This window comes from Aotus nancymaae, unplaced genomic scaffold, assembly GCF_030222135.1.
Source record: "Aotus nancymaae isolate 86718 unplaced genomic scaffold, 86718_ANA_hifiasm-v0.15.2.pri h1tg000036l, whole genome shotgun sequence".
Taxonomy (NCBI): domain Eukaryota; kingdom Metazoa; phylum Chordata; class Mammalia; order Primates; family Aotidae; genus Aotus; species Aotus nancymaae.
This window is the reverse complement of record NW_026988450.1, coordinates 56981954-57001433: the sequence shown is the minus strand read 5'-3', so window position 1 is coordinate 57001433 and position 19480 is coordinate 56981954. Positions and strand designations below refer to the sequence as shown.

General features: G+C 37.2%; 1 protein-coding gene across 5 annotated transcripts in view; it reads left to right on the top strand.

Annotated features, from left to right (window-relative positions):
* RSPO2 (R-spondin 2) overlaps nt 1–19480 on the top strand; it is a 268198-nt gene that overhangs the window by 140757 nt on the left and 107961 nt on the right. The window contains exon 1 of one of the 5 annotated variants that reach the window (XM_012443316.3): nt 5869–5888. The exons of the other annotated variants lie outside the window; for them this stretch is intronic. Coding sequence (XP_012298739.2) covers nt 5879–5888 — 10 coding nt within the window. The 5' untranslated portion in view covers nt 5869–5878. Of the gene's footprint in view, nt 1–5868; nt 5889–19480 lie in introns of those variants that run through there. 5 annotated transcript variants of the gene reach the window in all.

Genomic DNA, 19480 nt, shown 5'->3' with positions numbered 1-19480 from the left:
ATCAGTGCACATTTCCTAAAAACAAAAACTACCTTATTTATAACCACAATAAATTTATTAAAGAAACTAGCAGGGGTACAATACTGATATCTAGTATAGATAACATTCAAATTTTGCCAATTGCACTTCTAATGTTTTTTTTTTTTTTTTTTTTTTTTTTTTTTTAGTTAAAGAAAAAAATTGTTTTAGATCTAATTCAAGATCATAGATTACATTTAGTGGTCATACTTTATTCCTCTTTCATTTGGACCAATTCTTCAGCCATTCTTTGTCTTTTATGATCTTGACATTGGAAGAATACTGGCCAGTTACTGTGTACGTATTCCTCAACTTGGATTTGTCTGCTGTTTATTCATGATTTGATTGAAGTTCTGTGTTTTTGCCTGCGATACAACAATCGTGCTATTGTGTTCTTTTCAGTGCCTCATAGCAGGAAGCACATTCTAGTGATAATAACTTTGATCACTATGTTAAGGTTTCTTGTTGGTAAAGTTACTAGATTTCCCTGTGGAATAAGTATCTTGTGGGAGATACTTTGATATGATAGAAAACCTTGTTTCTCACTGAATCTTGTTACTCAATGGTTTTAGCTGGTATCTGAAATAATTATTACTGTAATTATTGCCAGTGATGATCTTCTGATTTCTCATTAAATTTATATTCATTAACTGGAATTCTGCAAGGAAGAGATTTTTGGCCAGGTGTGGTGGCTGACACCCATAACTTCACCACCTTGAGAGGCTGAAGTGGGAAGATTGCTTGAGTCTAGGAGTTTGAGATCAGCCTGGACAACATAGTAAGACCCTCTTTCTTTCTACCAAATAATAAAAAATTAGCCAAATGTGGTGGGGTGCATCTGTAATCCCAGCTACTTGGGAGGCTGAGGTGGGAGGATTGCTTGAGTCCCAGAGGTTGAGGCTGCAATGAGCTGTGATCATGCCACTGTACTCCAGTCTGAAGGACAAAGCAAGATATGTCTCAAAGAATAAAAATCGGAGCTTTCCCTTGTCCTTATTTCTTTATAACAGTATAGATTCATGGTTTATTTTATTCCATGGATTATAATCTCTTACTGTCATTTATTCTGTTGCTCACATTGTCCCAGTATGGGCATGGAACACTGGGACCTCCTTTAAACTTGTCTGTTTGACAGGTTCCATCATTCTTTGAACAATTCTGTTCTCTCTGGCACAATATTTCTTAGGTGGATTTTTACTTTCCCTGACCTAGCCTTGGAATAAGCATTTCTCTAAGGAGCTCCTTTTAGTTGAGAATGGCATTTAGAAAACAAAATCTGGATGCTGGATATGCTGCTTGCTATTGGGGTGTTATTATTTCTATGCCTTCTCAGCAAACAAAGCTAGAAGTATAAGTGTGTATATATATGTTTGCACACACGTGTGTGTGTGTATACATTTATACATATATACACTTATAAATTTATTCCATTTTGAGTTGCTTCTTCCCTATCCTTGCTTTATTGAGACAGGGTCTTTCTTGTTGCCCATACTTAAGTACAGTGGCATGATCTCGGCTCACTGCAACCTCTGCCTCCTAGGCTCAAGCAATCCTCCCACCTCAGCCTCCTGAGTAGTAGGAACTACAGGTGTGTGCCACCACACCTAGCTAATTTTTGTGTTTTTGAGTAGAGATAGTGTTTTGCCATGTCACACAGGCTGGTGATCTCAAACTTCTGAACTCAAGCAATCTACCCACCTTGGCCTCCCAAAATGCTGGGATTACAGGTTTGAGCCACCATGCCCAGCCTATACTTGTTATGTCTATTATTTGTTGAGTATGTCAAATATTAACATGATTCTGAAGGTCAAAACAATAGAAAGAGGTGTGTGTACTTTCCATACCCCATCCCTTCTACCCTGTTCACATTTGCCTGTCTCTCACTTGGTTTCCACCTGCTGGCTATAGGTAACCAATCTCTTTTCTTTTTCATTTATTCATCGTAGATATCTTTTTACACAAATTAATAGATGTGTATATTTTATTTCCCTTTTGTTCTGATATCAAAGGTAACATACATTAGACACTCATTTGCACTGAGCTTTTTTTGCATAACAGTATATGTTGGAAATAACTCCATAACAGTTTGTAGATTTTCCTCATTATTTTTTAATGGCTTTGGCTGCAGTGTACTGTGCTGCATGGATGTACCACAACGTATTTAATTACTGTCCTGTGTATGGGCATTTAGGTTGCTTCCAGTAGTTTGCAGTCACAGACTGCAAAGAATAACTTTGTACAAAGTGTATTTTCAGGTTAACATTTTAATTTCATCGAAGCAACTCAATTCAATTTTTTTGTCATCCTTGGAGAGAATTGGAGTTATGTATATGTCAACCTGCTTTTATTTCTTTGGAAGTAACTTCTTTTATTTCTTTTGAATACCTTTGGAATAAAATTGTAAAGTTCCCCTACTTTTAAATACTGAGACACACCATATTTGGACAACACACCATGAAATTTTAGTAATTTAATTCATGTTTAATGTGTGGTCAAAAGAGCCCTTATGCTTCCTGGCTTTTTTATTATCTTAGGTAATCTGAGTGGTTTCTAACGAGAGGTTCTAAAAGAATTTGGGTAACTGGTTTTATAGCTGTATTGAGATATAACTCTGCATAACTCCTTCCATCCACCACTTCCTCCTCCCCAAACAGGACACAGGCCTTAAAAAATGCAAGCATGGCCATCTACTTCTCCAAATTAATAGTTGCTCTTTTATTATCAGTAGCTTTAGAGACAGTGTATTTTTAAAACACTTGTTTGTCCAATATCTGTTACCTGTGGGCATAACAGAGTGTCCTATTGAATAGAGCCATATAGATTACGGATTTACAAATAAAGATATTTATAGGGCTGCTCTGCAACACCTTCAGTAACCCCACTTTTCTATTCAACTCTCACTACCTAAGAGGAAGCCAATCTTAATTTTATTTTTACATCCTCTCTCGTGTGTTCGCATTCTGCTGGTTTCTTAACTCTGAATCAAAAATCAAAGCATATCATTTTAGTTCAGATGCCATGTGTTGTGTTTTATCTGATCCTCATGCACTTGAACTCGGGTTTCCTTGACAAAGACTCTGTTGTTTCTGGGTGGATTGACTTTAACCAGAAGCTGGTGCCTTTCTAAGCTTCATTTTTGAATGGGTTCTGGGGGTAACGCGGCTTGCTCCTCAGGGATGCTTAAATACTGGGACTTTTTTCTCAATGTGGAATTTCCTGAATTTGATTAAAGTGATATAATTTTATTCCCTTTGATAACTATGAAGAGAAATTGTTCTAAGTATTTCTGAACAGTAAATTAATAGTAGTATGAATACTAAAGGAGTTTAATTTGAAAACTTGATTGAATCATTTTATTATAACAAATCAATCAATGAATCTCCCTCCATCCCTCCCTCTCTCTTCATTCTCATTTTAGTTACACTTGTAATACATAAATATATCCTCAGGTGTGTGGGGCAGGGGAATATAAACCATCTCTCTCATGTCCCCTTTATTTCCCTCTCCAGATGCAGCTACCATTATTTTCTTAAACTTATTGTTCATATTTAAGATGTTCAGCATGTTTTGATATATAAATACAGTGAAATGATTACTCAAACAGATTCACATATCCACCGAACTTCTGGCATTTTCTCTGTGTTTATACCTACACACACATATAAACTCTCATATGTGTTTGGGGACTTGGGGATTAAGAGGAAATGTTTTTCTTCTCCAGAGGCAAGGGTGACAACTTAAAGAAAATTACTCCTACATTTTGGTGCTACTATTAGAAAGGGGAGAATAGCCATTCCATTCCGTCTGTTGTTGGAAATCAACTTAGACAATTTAACTGTTGCTCTCTCTCTGTGCTATTTTAAAAAGAGAAAGGAGACCATATGAGATGGGGACCGCCTCTAGAAGGTACTAAAGATGGAGAGTGGCTGTTTGACTGCAGGGTGTATGGGATTGGGGATTATAGTCTTGACAGGACTTCTGTAGCATGGTGGGGAGGTGACCACTTAAAGCATGTATCTGAGGGATAAAGTCTCAGTATTGCCAGCTGTGTGTCAGCTAGAAGATGTGGTGGGAGTTTTGTTAATGGTCTGCTAAGGCCTAAGGAAGTCATCATGGATGACAATTCCTCTCTAACAGGGTTCTTTTTAATGATAAAGGTGATGAAGCCACCTCCCTCCCTCCCTCCCTCCCTCCCTCCCTCCCTCCCTCCCTTCCTTCCTTCCATTAAGAACATGTGCAGAACATGCAGGTTTGTTGCATAGGCATACATGTGCCATGGTGGTTTGCTGTACCCATCAACCCGTCATCTAAGTTGTAAGCCCCACATGCATTAGGTATTTCTCCTAATGCTATCCCTCCCCTTTCCCCCACCCCTAGACAGGCCCCGGTGTGTGATGTTTCCCTCCCTGTGTCCATGTATTCTCATTATTCAACTCCCACTTACAGCATCATCTTTTCTTTCTTATCCCATTGGCAATGAGACCATTAAGGCCACCAAGGAAAGGGCTAAGTCCTCACCTTTTAGGTGGAAGATATGCCCCCTTTTCCCCTCTAGCACATGGGAGAATGTTAGCACATCTCTCTAATCCCCATGTTCCCCAAGCTGTTTGGAATTAGACTTTGCCCACCTGTGTTGCCAGGAGGAGAGGTTTTGAGTTCAATTTACATTGATGCCTAAACTGAAAAGGAATGGGCCTTAAATATGCAGGAAGAACTGTGATAAATTCCTACTTGCTTTCATTTATAGAATGTGCTCATTCTACTTAAGTCACTGATACCCATCTGAGCAGTGGGGGCTCAGGGTAGCAAAAGGGGAAAGGTTTTGAGGAAAAAGTTCATATTCCAGTGAGTCAAATTGTCTCAGTAAATTAGTTAATAGTTTGTTTGGCAGAGAAGTACAGTTGATTTGCTCTTCAAGTCAATGATTTATATAACATAAGATTGTTCAAAATGGTTGATACTAAGCCTTAGGGATTTTTAAATTTATTACTGTTGCACTAAATTGGGAATATTCTGCATAAGTATCTTGTTAAATTAGACTGCATGTTCCTAGAGATCAGGAACCTTATTTTATTTTCTAAGGAGCCAGGTAAAAGTATGTGTTAAAACTTGCAAATATCTATACTTGACGCCAAGTACTGAAGTGGACTCTGGGCACATCAAAATGTGTAGGAGGTGATACCTGTTTTGGGGGAGCTTACTGTCTACTAGGGAAGACATACGTATAGATGGGTAATTTTATAATGTAACAAGTATAGAAATAGAAGACTCCAGGTTGCCTCAAAGTGATATTGTAGTGGCTTTTTGCCTTTAAAAGTGATTAGAGTATCAGGGAAGGCTTCCTGGAGAAGATCGTGTGTTCTTTTTTAGGTTAGGGAATTTTATACCATTTTTATACTGATTATTGTGTTCCTAGTGTGTAGGACCTAGTAATCATAAATTTTATAAATGAATAAATGAATGTATGAAATAGAGCTTCAAATGAGTCTTGACTTATGAATTAAAAAACTAACGCAATAACATTGCAGGTAAAGATATTTTAGGCATGGATGGTTATGAGCAGAAACAAACCTGAATTCGAGGCTGCTATTATGTGCAAGATGAGACATAGCTCAGACTTGAGACTAGACTTTGTTCTTTAGGTAGTAGAGACCACAGTGGATTTTTAAACAGCAGAAGTGCTAGGATTTTATTTAATTTCTTAAAAGAAATCCCGGTGACAGTTTAGTGAAGAATGAATTAGATGGATGTAAGAGTTGGGAGCATGAAAGCGTGTACACTGGTAGAGGTGCCCAAGTTTTGGCGTGAGAAATGTGATGAAAATGCAGAAGCGAGAACAGGGTGAAAGATGCTTTGGAGAATGCAGATTGGTAAGAGTTGCTGACTGACTGTGGTGAGGGATGAGACTCTGGGATGGATGTAAGGTTTTCTGTTCCCTTAGAGGTAGCAGGAGTCTCCTGGAGAGGGCTTTTGGAAGAGCTACTGTTTTATTTTTTATTTTTAACTTTTATGAAAAAATAGATCAATTGGCATCTGTCATACACCATATTCCTGTTTAGAGTACTGTGCAACAAATGCCTTCTAACTGCCAGAGGGTATGAGAAAGCAGTTTTCTTCTGTCAGGCGTGTTGCTGCCCTGAAGAAAATGCGAATCCTGAAGGAAGAGCAGCCACTAGGAGTGTCTGATGCCAAGTTACCTGCTAGTCTTACTACTGCTAGTAGCACTAAACAAAAGCACAAAGTCTATCCGTTTAAAGAATGTTTGGAGAAAACCATCATATACCCATAAGGGACTACTGTCCTTGCCAGAAAAATGCCACTATTATTTCTTTAAAAAGCACTCAATCAGCAGGTGCTTGGGCACTTTCTAAGACTGACTGGTGTTCTTGTCACACAGGTATATAAAAAAGGGGGGAAAAAAAGGAGGCAATTGTGGTCTTTCTCACCCAGCTTGATTTGAGGGCAAAGTTTTTTTTAAGAAATCATTAAAGGAAAGTTTAAAAGCAGTGTGTAAACATGTGACTGAGAATTGGCTCCAACTGAAAGGCTGAGAGAAGCCCTCAAAGCAGCATGCCTACCTTGGAGCATGGGTCAGCTTTGCAGAAGATGAGATAAACATATAAATGGGAAAGAGTTTTATGGGTCATATGTTTAATTTTAATTTTATTTACCTTAATTATTGTTATTATTATCATTTTTGAGTTGGAGGCTTGGTCTGTCACCCAGGCTGGAATGCAGTGGCGTGATTTCTGCTTGCTGCCACCTCCACCTCCCGAGTTCAAGCAATTCTTGTGCTTCAGCCTCCTGAGTAGCTGGAATTACAGACATGCACCACCACACCCGGATAATTTTTGTATTTTTAGTAGAGATGGAGTTTCCCCATGTTGGCCAGGCTGTTTTTTTTTTTTTTTTTTAATAAGAATCAGTGTTGTATAATTCAGAGTTTTGAGTAGAATTCATTTTATTAAACTTGGATATATTTGAGTCTTTGTGATTCAAGGATCAGAAATAAAATAATCTTCTACCAAGTTTACTTCTATATATATCTTTTTAGTGTTTATCTTTAGAATGATCTATGTTGTATTGGCTAACATAAATACAGTGCTACGAGTCAGGTTTTAAAACTATCACACATCTATGTAATAATGTATATGTAGTTCTTAGGTTGGCATGAAGTCTGTTTTCTTAAAATATGAATCATTAAATATAAAGGCCAGATGCACTAAAAGACCATGAAGATAGGAAATTCGGAGTACTGGCACTCTTAACTCTGGGTGTTCTATGGGAAAAAAATCTTAGCATTTGGTAATACGTGCATTTATTTTTAATATTTATCTGGATTTTCTGTCATATGCCTCCTGCCTTTCTGTTCCTATTTAAGACATTTGGCAAAGAGGAACAAAGAGATTTAATTCTTACTGAATATGAAACTCCTTAGGCCTGGATAATGTCTGTATTTTTGCTAAGTCTGGAAAGATGTACATTTTAGCCAATGCTGGAATAGCTTAAACTATTAAAATCATACATGTATTGTTTTGTCTCTTATGTAGGAAAGTACTTGTGTGTGGCCTGGTTTTACTTGATGTGGTCTCAGTTAAGCTGGTTGGCTGCTTGAGGTCTCTTGTGTTGACCTAAGGGAGGTTTGGGAAATATTGGTTAATATACTAAAGTGTGAGAAGGATTTATTACAAGTGCCATGTGTAATATAGGCATTCTTCCCTTGTAAACCAATACTTTATATAAGAATGTGTCATGATAACTAGGATTAACTTTCTTATTTTTCCTGGATAAAATAAGAGACTCCCCAAAAGGGCTTACCTTAGAATGAGTTGAATCTGTGTGTCTGTCTTAACTCTGACTGTTTTCTGCCAGATTTAAGTGAAGTCCCCTTTTAGCAAGAAAATATAAAAATGAATTGAGAGGATAACTTTATCTGCCATTAAGTAAATAAAAATATTACACTAAATAATGTGTTTCTTTTTCTACATCAAATAAGTTAAGGTTTGCTCAATTGCTGAATGATGCAACATTCTGTAGACTGAGACTTCAAATTCTAGGAAGGCTTTTACGTTGGTAGCAATTAGGAAAACAAATCTAGGAATTTAAAGATTGTAATGTTAAGTGCTGACAGCCCACAGACTGTTAACATTCAGCTGTATATTTCCCTCCCTTTGATTTTTGGAGGTTCCATGTAATTGAATCTTTAGTTTGAAATTTCTTTCATTCCATAAGGTTGAAATTTTCCCAAGATAGGCAAATCGTTCATTACTAATATTAAAAAGAAATAAGCATATCCTTTGTTTTAAAATTTTGTTTTTATCAAAATTGTACATGGTTTACCAGGCCTATAATGAAAAACTGTTCCATTCCAATGCCTTCTTGTTACTCCCTGAGCCCCGCTTGACTACTTTCAGAACCTTTGGGTATTTATGTTTATATCTTTCCATAACATGCTTTTATTGCTCCTCTGCTTTTTAATTTGTGGCATTATGTGCTAAATTGCTACTATGGAAGAGAAGTATTTAGCTTACTTAAACTGGTTCCCTTCCTCACTACACCAGAGCCCACTTCTTTTCCCCATTCTCCTGGTAGAGTTACATTGTCATTTTTTTAGGCATGAATAGGTGGCATTTATATTCTTACAACCATTGTATTAGGCCATTCTTGCACTGCTCTAAAGAAATATCTGAGACTGGGTAATTAATTTTTTTAAAAAGGTGGGTCAATTGGCTTGTGGTTTTGCAAGATTTATGGGAAGCATGGTGCTGGCATCTACTCAGCTTCTTGGGGAGGCCTTAGGAAGCTTTTACTCATGGTGGAAGTTTACCATGGTGGGAGTAGAGGTAAAATGTCCAGAAGAGGTGCCACACGCTTTTAACAACCATGTCTTGTGAGAACTTACTATTACCAGGACAACTCCAAGCCATGAAGAATCTGTGCTGCCCATTAGGCCCCACCTCCAACAACTGAGGGATCACATTTCAATGTGAGATTTGGTGGAGACACACATCTAAACCATATCAACCCTGCGAACGAACATTATCCAAAGCTGAGTCACATAGTATATGTATATTTTAAATATTTGTTGCATTTCCTATCCTACATAGTTATTGTTTTCTCTGGAGGTGGCTTTTTCTCTGTGTATGCTTCTCAAATTCAACTCTAAATGCTCTTCAGTTTGCTAAATCCCTTTCTAGTATGTTAGAATATATTAACTATCTTATTTTATCCTTTTGGAGAAATACCTTTCAGTATCACTGGTCTGCAGCAGTCTAGACTGGATGTTTCATAGCCTACTTCACAGGTGTCCTCTTGGGATTTCCCATAGTATGATCTTGGGGAATTCCTTCTGCCTCTAACTTGTGTTGGTTACTCTGTTGCCTGGATTCTATCTTTTCCTGTTCTTTTTTTTTTTTTTTTATTCCATTTTTGTGGAGCATACATCCTTCAGTAGCTTACTAAGAAAGGATATCTGGGATATATATTTTTGAAACCCTATATGCCAGAAAATGTCTTTATTCTGCTTCACAATTGACTGTTTTGTATGGTCCTGGATTCTTACTAGAGATTTTCTGTAGCCATTTTCTCTCTCCCAGATTTCAACCTCAGGATGGTCCCTCCTCTAGCATTTATTACATCTAACTCCTAATTTCCTCTCCATTCTTCTCCAGCACCCAAGTGGATGGTGTAAGTTAGGAGCTTGTGTCGCCTGGAATAATATCTTTCCTTTCTCTGCATTCTCTCACCCTCACCTTCAAAAGTTATAGGTACCAATAGTTGGTGTCTTATTTTTCTTTGTGGCAGTCTAAGAGAACCAGAGCCAGACAGTAATGAAAGTGATTAAAAACAGATTTTATCCAGGAATTATTGCAATAGGAGGAAAGATACCTCAGTATAGAACTGGGCTCAATTTCAAATATACAAGGAAAAGTGGGGATTTATATACAAGGAGTGGGGCTGGGGATATTTGGATAGAAAATTACTAAGAGGATACATTAATGGTAGGAGGACTCTTGCTAAACTGACTTAAGATCAGGTATCAAGGGTTGGGGGTGAGGCATTTGATCAGCTATCAAGAGTGATCAGACATCCAGGGTGGGGATGCTCTCTAAACTGACTTAGCAGGATTCTTGCTAGGTAGGCCCAACAAGAACAGGGGTCACAGTTGAGGCCTAGTCCAGAGAAAAGGCTTAGAGGAACCTGACTACATTTGCTCAAGGAGAGAGTCTTTGCCGTGGTTCAAGTGATCATACCACATGTGTTCAGGTGTTAGCAAAAATTCTCAAGGTAAGGTTTGTAACACTTCTCATACTAGTGTTTGTGTGCGTGACACATATCATTAGAATGTGAGATAAATAACAGTACTATTGACATTTACATAACTTGCTCAGGAGAATAATGATATGGGTTTTTTTTTCCCTCTAAGGCTAGTTATACCCAGCCATTAACCACATTAAATTATCAAAATATGTATGTATGTCACAAGAATGTGATATAACTTTATGTCTAAAAGCACTTTATCACCATAGAATTGGAGGGTGTAATTATGCCCCTGCTTTTATGGCTAACAAACCAACTTATGAATCACAGGTATAATGTGGGGTATTTTTCTACAAAGGAAATATACAGCAAGTTGAACATCTTAAAGATCAATGATCATTGTAGTCTTAAGTCAATTTACTACCTTGAAAGAGTATGCAGCAGGTTTCACTTTTGGTTACTAATAGTAATCTCTCCTGAGTGGTAGAAGCTCAATCCAATGGGAAGAAATTGTAGGGCAAACCTTTTATTAACAATGGTTTCTGCACAGAAACAGGCAGATGAATTTATTAACAGTGGTGGAAAAGTATGAGGGTGAGTGTAAAAACCAACCAAAAATAGAAACAGAAAAAGCAATATATAAATGAGAAGTTAAGTTTCTAGTTTAAGTTACTAGTATTGATCAGAGGTTATAGAATCCCTGAGGATTTTGATTGAAGTTTTTTTGTTTTTGTTTTTGTTTATTTAACTTTTATTTTAGGTTCAGGGGTGCTTGTGCAGGTTTGTTATATATAGTAATTGCATGTCATGGGGGTTTGGTGTACAGATCATTCTGTCACCCAGGTAATAAGCCTAGTACTGGTAGGTAGTTTTCAGTCCTCTTCCTCCTCCCTCCCTCCCCCTTCAAGTAGGCCCTTGTGTCTGTTATCCCCTTCTTTGTGTCTGTGTGTGCTCAATGTTTAGCTCCCAGTTGTAACTGAGATCATGTGGTATTTGGTTTTCTGTTCCTGCATTATTTCACTTAGGATGATGACCTGCAGCTCCACTCATATTGTTGCAAAGGATATGATCCTGTTCTCTTTTTATGGCTGCATAGGATTCCACGGTGTATCTCTACCACATTTTCTTTATGCATTGATTGAGTCTTGACTCATCAGGAAATGAATTTTGAAACATTCTCTTATCTTTGAATAAATTAATGGTATATCCCCTCCTTGTACTAGACTGATAATCCCCTAAAAATACATATAATGGAATTGGAGAAGACACAAAGAGGATTCTAAAACAGGATAAGGAGGTAACTGCTTGTGAGGAGAAATTAAAAAAAATAGGGATATATGTAGAAACAGCTCTGTAAGGAAGATATGGTCACTTGCTTTTGACATTGTGGTTGATATAAATAGTACCAATAGTAAGAATACTGCCTTATTCTAAGGTTTGGTGAGCAGTGGGATTAGAAAATTTCACCTTACTCAATGAGCTTGAATTTATGGAGCCAATTAAGAATTAGGGGTGGAAAATACAAATAACCTCAAAAATGATTTAAGTAAATTTGTAGATGGCAGATCCATGATAGGTCCTTGCTGGGAACTAGGATGTGTTGGGTACACTCCTAACCTTTGAGGATGGTATCAAAGAACAGCCATTTTTCCAACAGCATATCCCTTGGTGCCATCATCAGAATCCTGGACTAGAAGAATTGGGAGCCTGATCCAATGTGGCAAGACCCATAGGCTCTGATCTGTGTGGGTTGTAAATTTAGGGTAAATTCCAACATGAGGATTACAAATGTCAATGAATGAAAACTTGAAAACCTTAACTTTTATGTTTCCTAATCTTAGTTAATTCTTCTTCATGTAGTATACTCCTAAAGCTTAAACTTTCTTGGACTGTCTTTTTAATTATATATCCCATACTCGACTATGGGTGATACTTCTTGAACTAGTAGTTTCCTACACTATGGTCAAATAGGATTAATTAATTAACTAGTAGTTTCCCATACTATAGATTGAAAAGGATCAATGAATTCCAAGAGTAGGGTCTTCACTTTTGGAATTTCTCTTACTGTCACTCTATTTTCAATTTGCAGTTTGATATTATAAAAGAAATTTCTACTTCAGTTATCACTCGACTTTTCTAATAGAAAGATTTATTTGAATGGTTTTTCATCTGTATGTAGGAAAACACATGTAATTTTAGGGTTTTGGGATACAGATTATCTGTTGCCCTTAACTGCTATTTTGAGGGAGAAGGGCTAAATTCAAAACTTTGATCTGAATGCTTTATAGCAATGTGTAGGAATCAACTGAGGATCTTGTTCAAAAGCAGATTTGGATTCACCAGTGAAGTGAAGCCTGTGATTCTACAATACATGAGGTGTGGGACGAGGAAGGTCTGAAATTCAGCTTCTAGATGATGCTGACGCAGCAGGTTTGAGGACCACATTTTATATAGCAAGACTTAAAAGGATTGCTTGCTAAGTTAGTGCTGTAGTTTCAAAAACCAATCTTGGTCTTGGCTCTTCCACTAACTGTTTCATAAAGGAATAATGAAAAGAAATTATATAAACAGTATCCAAATACTATAGTTATTTGGATGTTGAATTCATGTAGGAATATTTTCTTTCCACCTACTCTGAATTCTTCCCAGCTCTCTTCCTTTTTCTTATTTTCATTCTGTATTGAAAAATGGAGGCTTAAGTGACACAAATGTTTCTTGATTCTATTAAATTTAAACACACATACTCTTTCAGCTCTGTGTATTTTACTTAATTACTGGCAGTAAAACTCAGTAAAGGGATTTAAGGCTTATGAATGTTCTACTTGGAGGAAATTGTAATTAAGGTAATTAGGGCCTTTGGGTTCCTGTATTTTAAGCAAATTAAGATTTTACGTGTTTTTTAAAGAGACAGTAACTCTTCGCTGCCCAATTATTTCCTCTGCACGGATGAGCTTGTGCATTCTGTGCATGTGGTTCAAATGGCACACATCCTACTTTGTTCTTTCAGGTAAATCACGGATTTACACTAAGAACTTTTTTCTTAATTGCCATATATGAACCACTGGACAACTTGAAGCAAAAACTAAGAAATAATGCATGTACTTTGGTACCAAAATTATTTTAAAAGCCATATTATTCTTTAAAAACATTTTAAGAGAGAATAATTGTCATTTACCTTTTATTGCAAAATCACTCTGTTCTTTATTAAAGCAATATGAGTTCATTGCAAGATGTTTATGAAGTGCCAAATACAATAAAGAAAACTGATTCATACTACCTTGTAGTAATTACTGTTAATACTTTTGTCTTCTTTTGCAAGATTTTTTTTGCATGTATGTAAAAGGTAGAGATTTCATAAGACATATACCCATGGATACAACTAGGTCACTTTACTTTTTCTTTTTGGGGACATAGTCTCACTATGTCACCCAGGCTGGAGTGCAGTGATGCGATCTCAGCTTACTGCAACCTCTGCCTCCTGGGCTTAAGCGATCCTTGCACCTCAGCTTCCAGAATAGCTGGGACTATAGGTGTGCACTACCACGCCCCACTAATTTTAAACTTCTTTTTTATAAAGACAAGGTCACATATATTGCCCAGGCTGACACTTTACTTTCTAAACTTAAATTAGTTTCTATCTTGGTCTGACTTTTTCTTAGTTATGGAAAATGAATTTTGGTAAATTAATCTTGTGTTTTTTTAATGAAATGTTTTCCCATTTTTATTCCTGGGTGTGCTCTTCCTTCCTTTCCTGTCTTTTCACCAAGGGTTGCATCAAGTTTTGCCAAGGGAGGGAAAGTGATGGAGACCTCGTATCATCCTGATGCTCCTCCCCTGCATGTGCTATCCTTACTGATCTTCACTCTTCTGCATCTGCCCGCATGTCATCCCCTGCATATCACACATTCATGAGGGCTCTGTTCATCTGTCCAGGCTCTCTGCGTCTCTGTCCTGACTGTGAAGCTGTCTTCACTTCTTGCTCTCTCTCTAAGCCACTTCTGAACTCTTCTTGGAGTGTAAGGTAGTTTGGATGGCCCCTTATACTGCTGTGGGCTCAAGAAGACATCTCGGACCCTCTTTACCCTGAATGTCTTACTACCATGTCTTGTGTTCTGCTCGTGTAAGTGTCTGGGATGGAGGAGCACCCCTGGATGCTATGACTTCCTTGGGCTTTGCAGCTATCTTCTTTTTTCATTTCCCAAATTTTTCAGGGTGGAATATGCATTATCTTTTATTCCATTTCCCGAAGGTTATGGCATACGTACCTTTGTAGAGATCCACTCAACCAAAACTCAGTGTTTTCTTCTCTCTCCCCTTCACACCTTGCTGCTGATTCAGTGGGTCTTTTATTTGTCTAAGTAGATAATTGGCTCTGAAAGATTACATAGCCCTTTATGCTTATTTATGATGAACTTTTGCTCTGAGTCTGTCTTTGGTCTCTGGTTTTTGATACTTATAATTCAATATCTTTTTTTATTTTTTAATTGTTTTTAATTTTTATTTTTTGAGACAGGGTCTCATTCTGTAGCCCGGGCTGGAGTGCAGTGGCGTGATCTTAGCTCACTGCCACCTCTACCTCCCAAGGTCAAGTGATCCTCCTGCCTCAGCCTCACAAGTAGCTGGGACTACAAGCGTGTGCTACCATGCCTGGCTAATTTTAGTATTTTTTGTAGAGACAGAGTTTTGCCATGTCACCCAGGCTGGTCTCAAACTCCTGGACTCAAGTGATTTTCCCACCTTAACCTCCCAAAGTGCTGGAATTACAGGTGTGAGCCACTGCATCCAGCCTATTCAGTGTCTTACGATGCAATAAAATTAAAGGAAAGTAAAGATTTTTGTGTCTTCCAAGAGTTCTAAAATTCTGTTTGGAAACTCAAAATTTGAGCATTTGTAATTCTTTCTCTTGAGAAACCTTCCTTTGAGCCAGTGAATTCCACTTGAGCATTTGAATGAAGAAAAAGCTAAGAGCTAAAAATAAATTTTAAAATTATGAGTTAATATTCAAATATTTAGTCACATGTAATATATGTGACTTTTTAAAAATAGGATCCTAGACTGTGTTTGTAATCTGTCCCCTATTCTGTATAGAGCCTTGTCTGTCTGCTAACTAATACTGCTGTGCATAATCAGTGGTTCTTTGTAGTCAATATTTTATACCTAATATAAGTTATTCAGTATTTTATTTGTGGACATTTAGGATGTTTACTATCTTTTCACTATTAAAACAAATGCTGTGATATAAATTGTATATATTTCTGCATTGATCCAATTCTTTCAACTAGATTCCTAGAAGTAATATTATGAAATTCATATGGAATTTCTATGAAATTAGTATTTCATAGAAGTAATATTACATTACAGAGGAAAAGTTCAGTATTTCCAAATTATATTCTAGGAGATATATACCAATTTACATTACCACTAGCAGTGTATAAGATGCTCATTTCCTGAATGCTTATCAATTGTTAAAATCATAAATCCCTTAAACCTTAATTTAGTGTAGGTGTGAGTCTATTTTAATTTGCATTTTGTCAGTAATGAGATTGAATATATTATATATCTTTTTATGTCTGATTAATTTCTACTTTTTTTTTTCAGTAGCTTATTTATATTTTTGCTTCCTTTTCTGGAAGGACTTTTCTTCATTTTGATTTGCCAGTATTCTCTATACAAAAAAATTTACCATTATTGTATGTTTCAATGACCTTTTCTAGTTTCTTTATTATATACTTTCCTGCAAAGAAGTTTGTTGTTTTAGTCAAATTTCCTTTTTTATTTTATTTTTTATGTTTTGTAGTTTATGACTTTTTTACATAACTTTTCAGGAGACTCTTTATTACCCTATGAACATAGACTTTAAAACTAGCAAACCATTGTACAAAGTATATTTGATATATTATGAAACTAGGGTACATTTTAAATGTGTTTATAATAGCTTAATATGTATTAATACACATAATTTGAACATATTACTTATAACATCAATATTTTTATGCAAACTCTACAAGGCTGCAATTAAGAAACCATCATTTCATGATTAATAATTCACAATGAGGAGGTTGCAGTGGTTTGTAAGATGACTGCAACCTCTCCATGAGTTGAGTGAGCTGGATGTTAGTAAGAGGCTGTCTATGATCATATGAGCTGTGGTGTCTTGTGTCCTTTGTGGAGCCTAATCCTCAGAGGCCTGGCAGTCAGTTATTTCTGTGAGTGAGGAAGGCCACAGGCTACTCAACAGTGATGAACTCCACATTAAATAGACGTATTCTAATGCAGGCGGCTGCTATTCAGCTCTAGTTAATGATTATCAAGCAGGAATGTGGACCATGCCATCTGATTATTACAGGAAAAGCAAGAAATTTGGGTTTTCATATTAAAATTTTTCTAGAGGAAATATTTGGTGCACATAAAACAAAATTGAGTTCTGTAGTTCTTAAACATATATAGTGGCCCTAGAAATGTTTGCATACCAAGATGAGGAACTGATCTTTCCAGAGAATAGCTAATTTCTTCTTTTACTAAACACTCCCTTGGGTGTATGTGTGTGCAGGTGTGTATGTGCTGCATACCTGAATACCTGTGTGTATGAACCTAATGATCAGCTCTGTTACTGTTTTTGAGACAGGCAAAGTGTAGTTAAAAAAATTTTTTTTTAATAGATATGGAGTCTTACAGTGTTGCTCAGTCTGGAGTGCAGTGGCTATGCATAGACCTGATCATGGTGCGCTGCAGTCTTGAACTCTTGGGCTCAAGTGATCCTCCTGCCTCAGCCTCCTGAGTAGCTGGGACTACAGGCTTGTACCCAGCTTGATTAGTGCAGATGTTGATCTAAACCCAAGCTCCTCACAGTCTTTATTTACTGGCTTTTTATTTTCCCCTTCTGCCACACACTTTTTTAAAAACACATTGTTCTTGAGGGTACTATGAATAAAAATGAAGAGTTTTTAAAGAGGAAGAAACAGGGTTTCTGCAATATCAAGTTCTGATGCCTGAAGATGAAACTGAAGACTTAGTGATTATGAAGTAACTGCAAGAGTGTGTCTGTTGACGAGAGTTCTCTGCAGGTGTGTCCTCCCTGTCACATCACATCAGGAGGCATGTGATGCAGTTCGTTTCATTATTGGTGATTCTAGTTTTGATCACTTGGTTAATGTAAGTCTGGCCAAATCGCTCCATTATAAAGGCAACTTTTCTCATTTGTGATTAATATGTAATCTCTTGGGTGATATATTTTTTCCCAATAAAATTTCACCAAATGGTGTTTGGATGGTGATGATCTCTGCCTAAGTTATTATATTAGTTATGGCAAAATGGTAATCTCTGTGGCCGCAATTATTCAAATGTGGATTGTAGAATATTTTATAAGACAACTAGACTGGACTCTAAAAATCTCAGTGTCAAGAAAGCAAAAAATAATGGAGGAAATTAAACAAGACTAAACAAACCAAATGCAATGCATGGCCCTTGATAAGTTTCTAAAGATAGATGGGAAAAACAATATTTTGTGGAAGAAATGAAGAAATAGGAATATAAACAACATATTTGTGATACTTTTTTAAACCCATGTTAAATGTCTGAGATCTGGCAATGGTATTGTGGTTATGTAAAATAGTCTTCTTATTTTTAGAAAGCACATGCTGAAGAATATAGAGTGACATACTGTGATGTCTGCAATTTACTTTCAAATAGTTCACCAAAATGATTATCAGTGTGCATTTCTTCATCTCTACCTCTAGGTCTGTGTGTATATAGATAGATATAGACAGGTCTTTGCTATTGTAAACTGTGCTGCAATGAACATTCGTGTGCATGTGTCCTTATAGTAGAACGATTTATAATCCTTTGGATATATGCCCAGTAATGGGATTGCTGGGTCAAATGGAATTTCTATTTCTAGGTCCTTGAGGAATCGCCACACTGTTTTCCACAGTGGTTGAACTAATTTACACTCCCACCAACAGTGTAAAAGTGTTCCTATTTCTCCACATCCTCTCCAGCATCTATTTTCTCCAGATTTTTTAAAGATCGCCATTCTAACTGGCGTGAGATGGTATCTCAATGTAGTTTTATTTGCATTTCTCTAATGACCAGTGATGATGAGCATTTTTTCATATGTTTGTTGGCCTCTTGTATGTCTTCTTTTGTAAAGTATCTGTTCATATCCTTCGCCCATTTTTGAATGGGCTTGTTTGTTTTTTTCTTGTAAATCTTTTTTAGCTCGTTGTAAATTCTGGATATCAGCCCTTTGTCAGATGGGTAGGCTGCAAAAATTTTTTCCCATTCTGTTGGTTGCCGATTCACTCTATTGACTGTTTCTTTTGCCGTGCAGAAGCTGTGGAGTTTGATTAGGTCCCATTTGTCTATTTTGGCTTTTGTTGCCAATGCTTTTGGTGTTTTGGTCATAAAGTCCTTGCCTACGCCTATGTCCTGAATGGTTTTGCCTAGGTTTCCTTCTAGTGTTTTTATGGTGTTAGGCCTTATGTTTAAGCCTTTAATCCATCTGGAGTCAATTTTAGTGTAAGGTGTCAGGAAGGGGTCGAGTTTCTGCTTTCTGCATATGGTTAGCCAGTTTTCCCAACACCACTTATTGAACAGGGAATCCTTTCCCCATTGCTTGTTTTTATCAGGTTTGTCAAAGATCGGGTGGTTGTAGATATGTTGTGTCGCCTCCGACGCCTCTGTTCTGTTCCATTGGTCTATATCTCTGTTTTGGTACCAGTACCATGCTGTTTTGATTACCGTAGCCTTGTAGTAGAGTTTGAAGTTCGGTAGTGTGATGCCTCCTGCTTTGTTCTTTTTGCTTAGAATAGCAAAGACCTGGAACCAACCCAAATGCCCATCGATGATAGACTGGACAGGAAAAATGTGGCACATATACACCATGGAATATTATGCAGCCATTAAAAAGGAGGAGTTCGCGTCCTTTGTAGGGACAGGGATGAACCTGGAAACCATCATTCTCAGCAAACTGACACAAGATCACAAAACCAAACACCACATGTTCTCACTCATAGGAGGGTGTTGAACAAGGAGAACACATGGACACAGGGAGGGGAGCTCTATACACAGGGGTCTGTTGCGGGGGAGTGGGGGGGACAGCGGCGGGGGAGTTGGGGAGGGATAGCATGGGGAGAAATGCCAGATATGGGTGAGGGGGAGGGAGGCAGCAAATCACACTGCCATGAATGCACCTATGCAACAA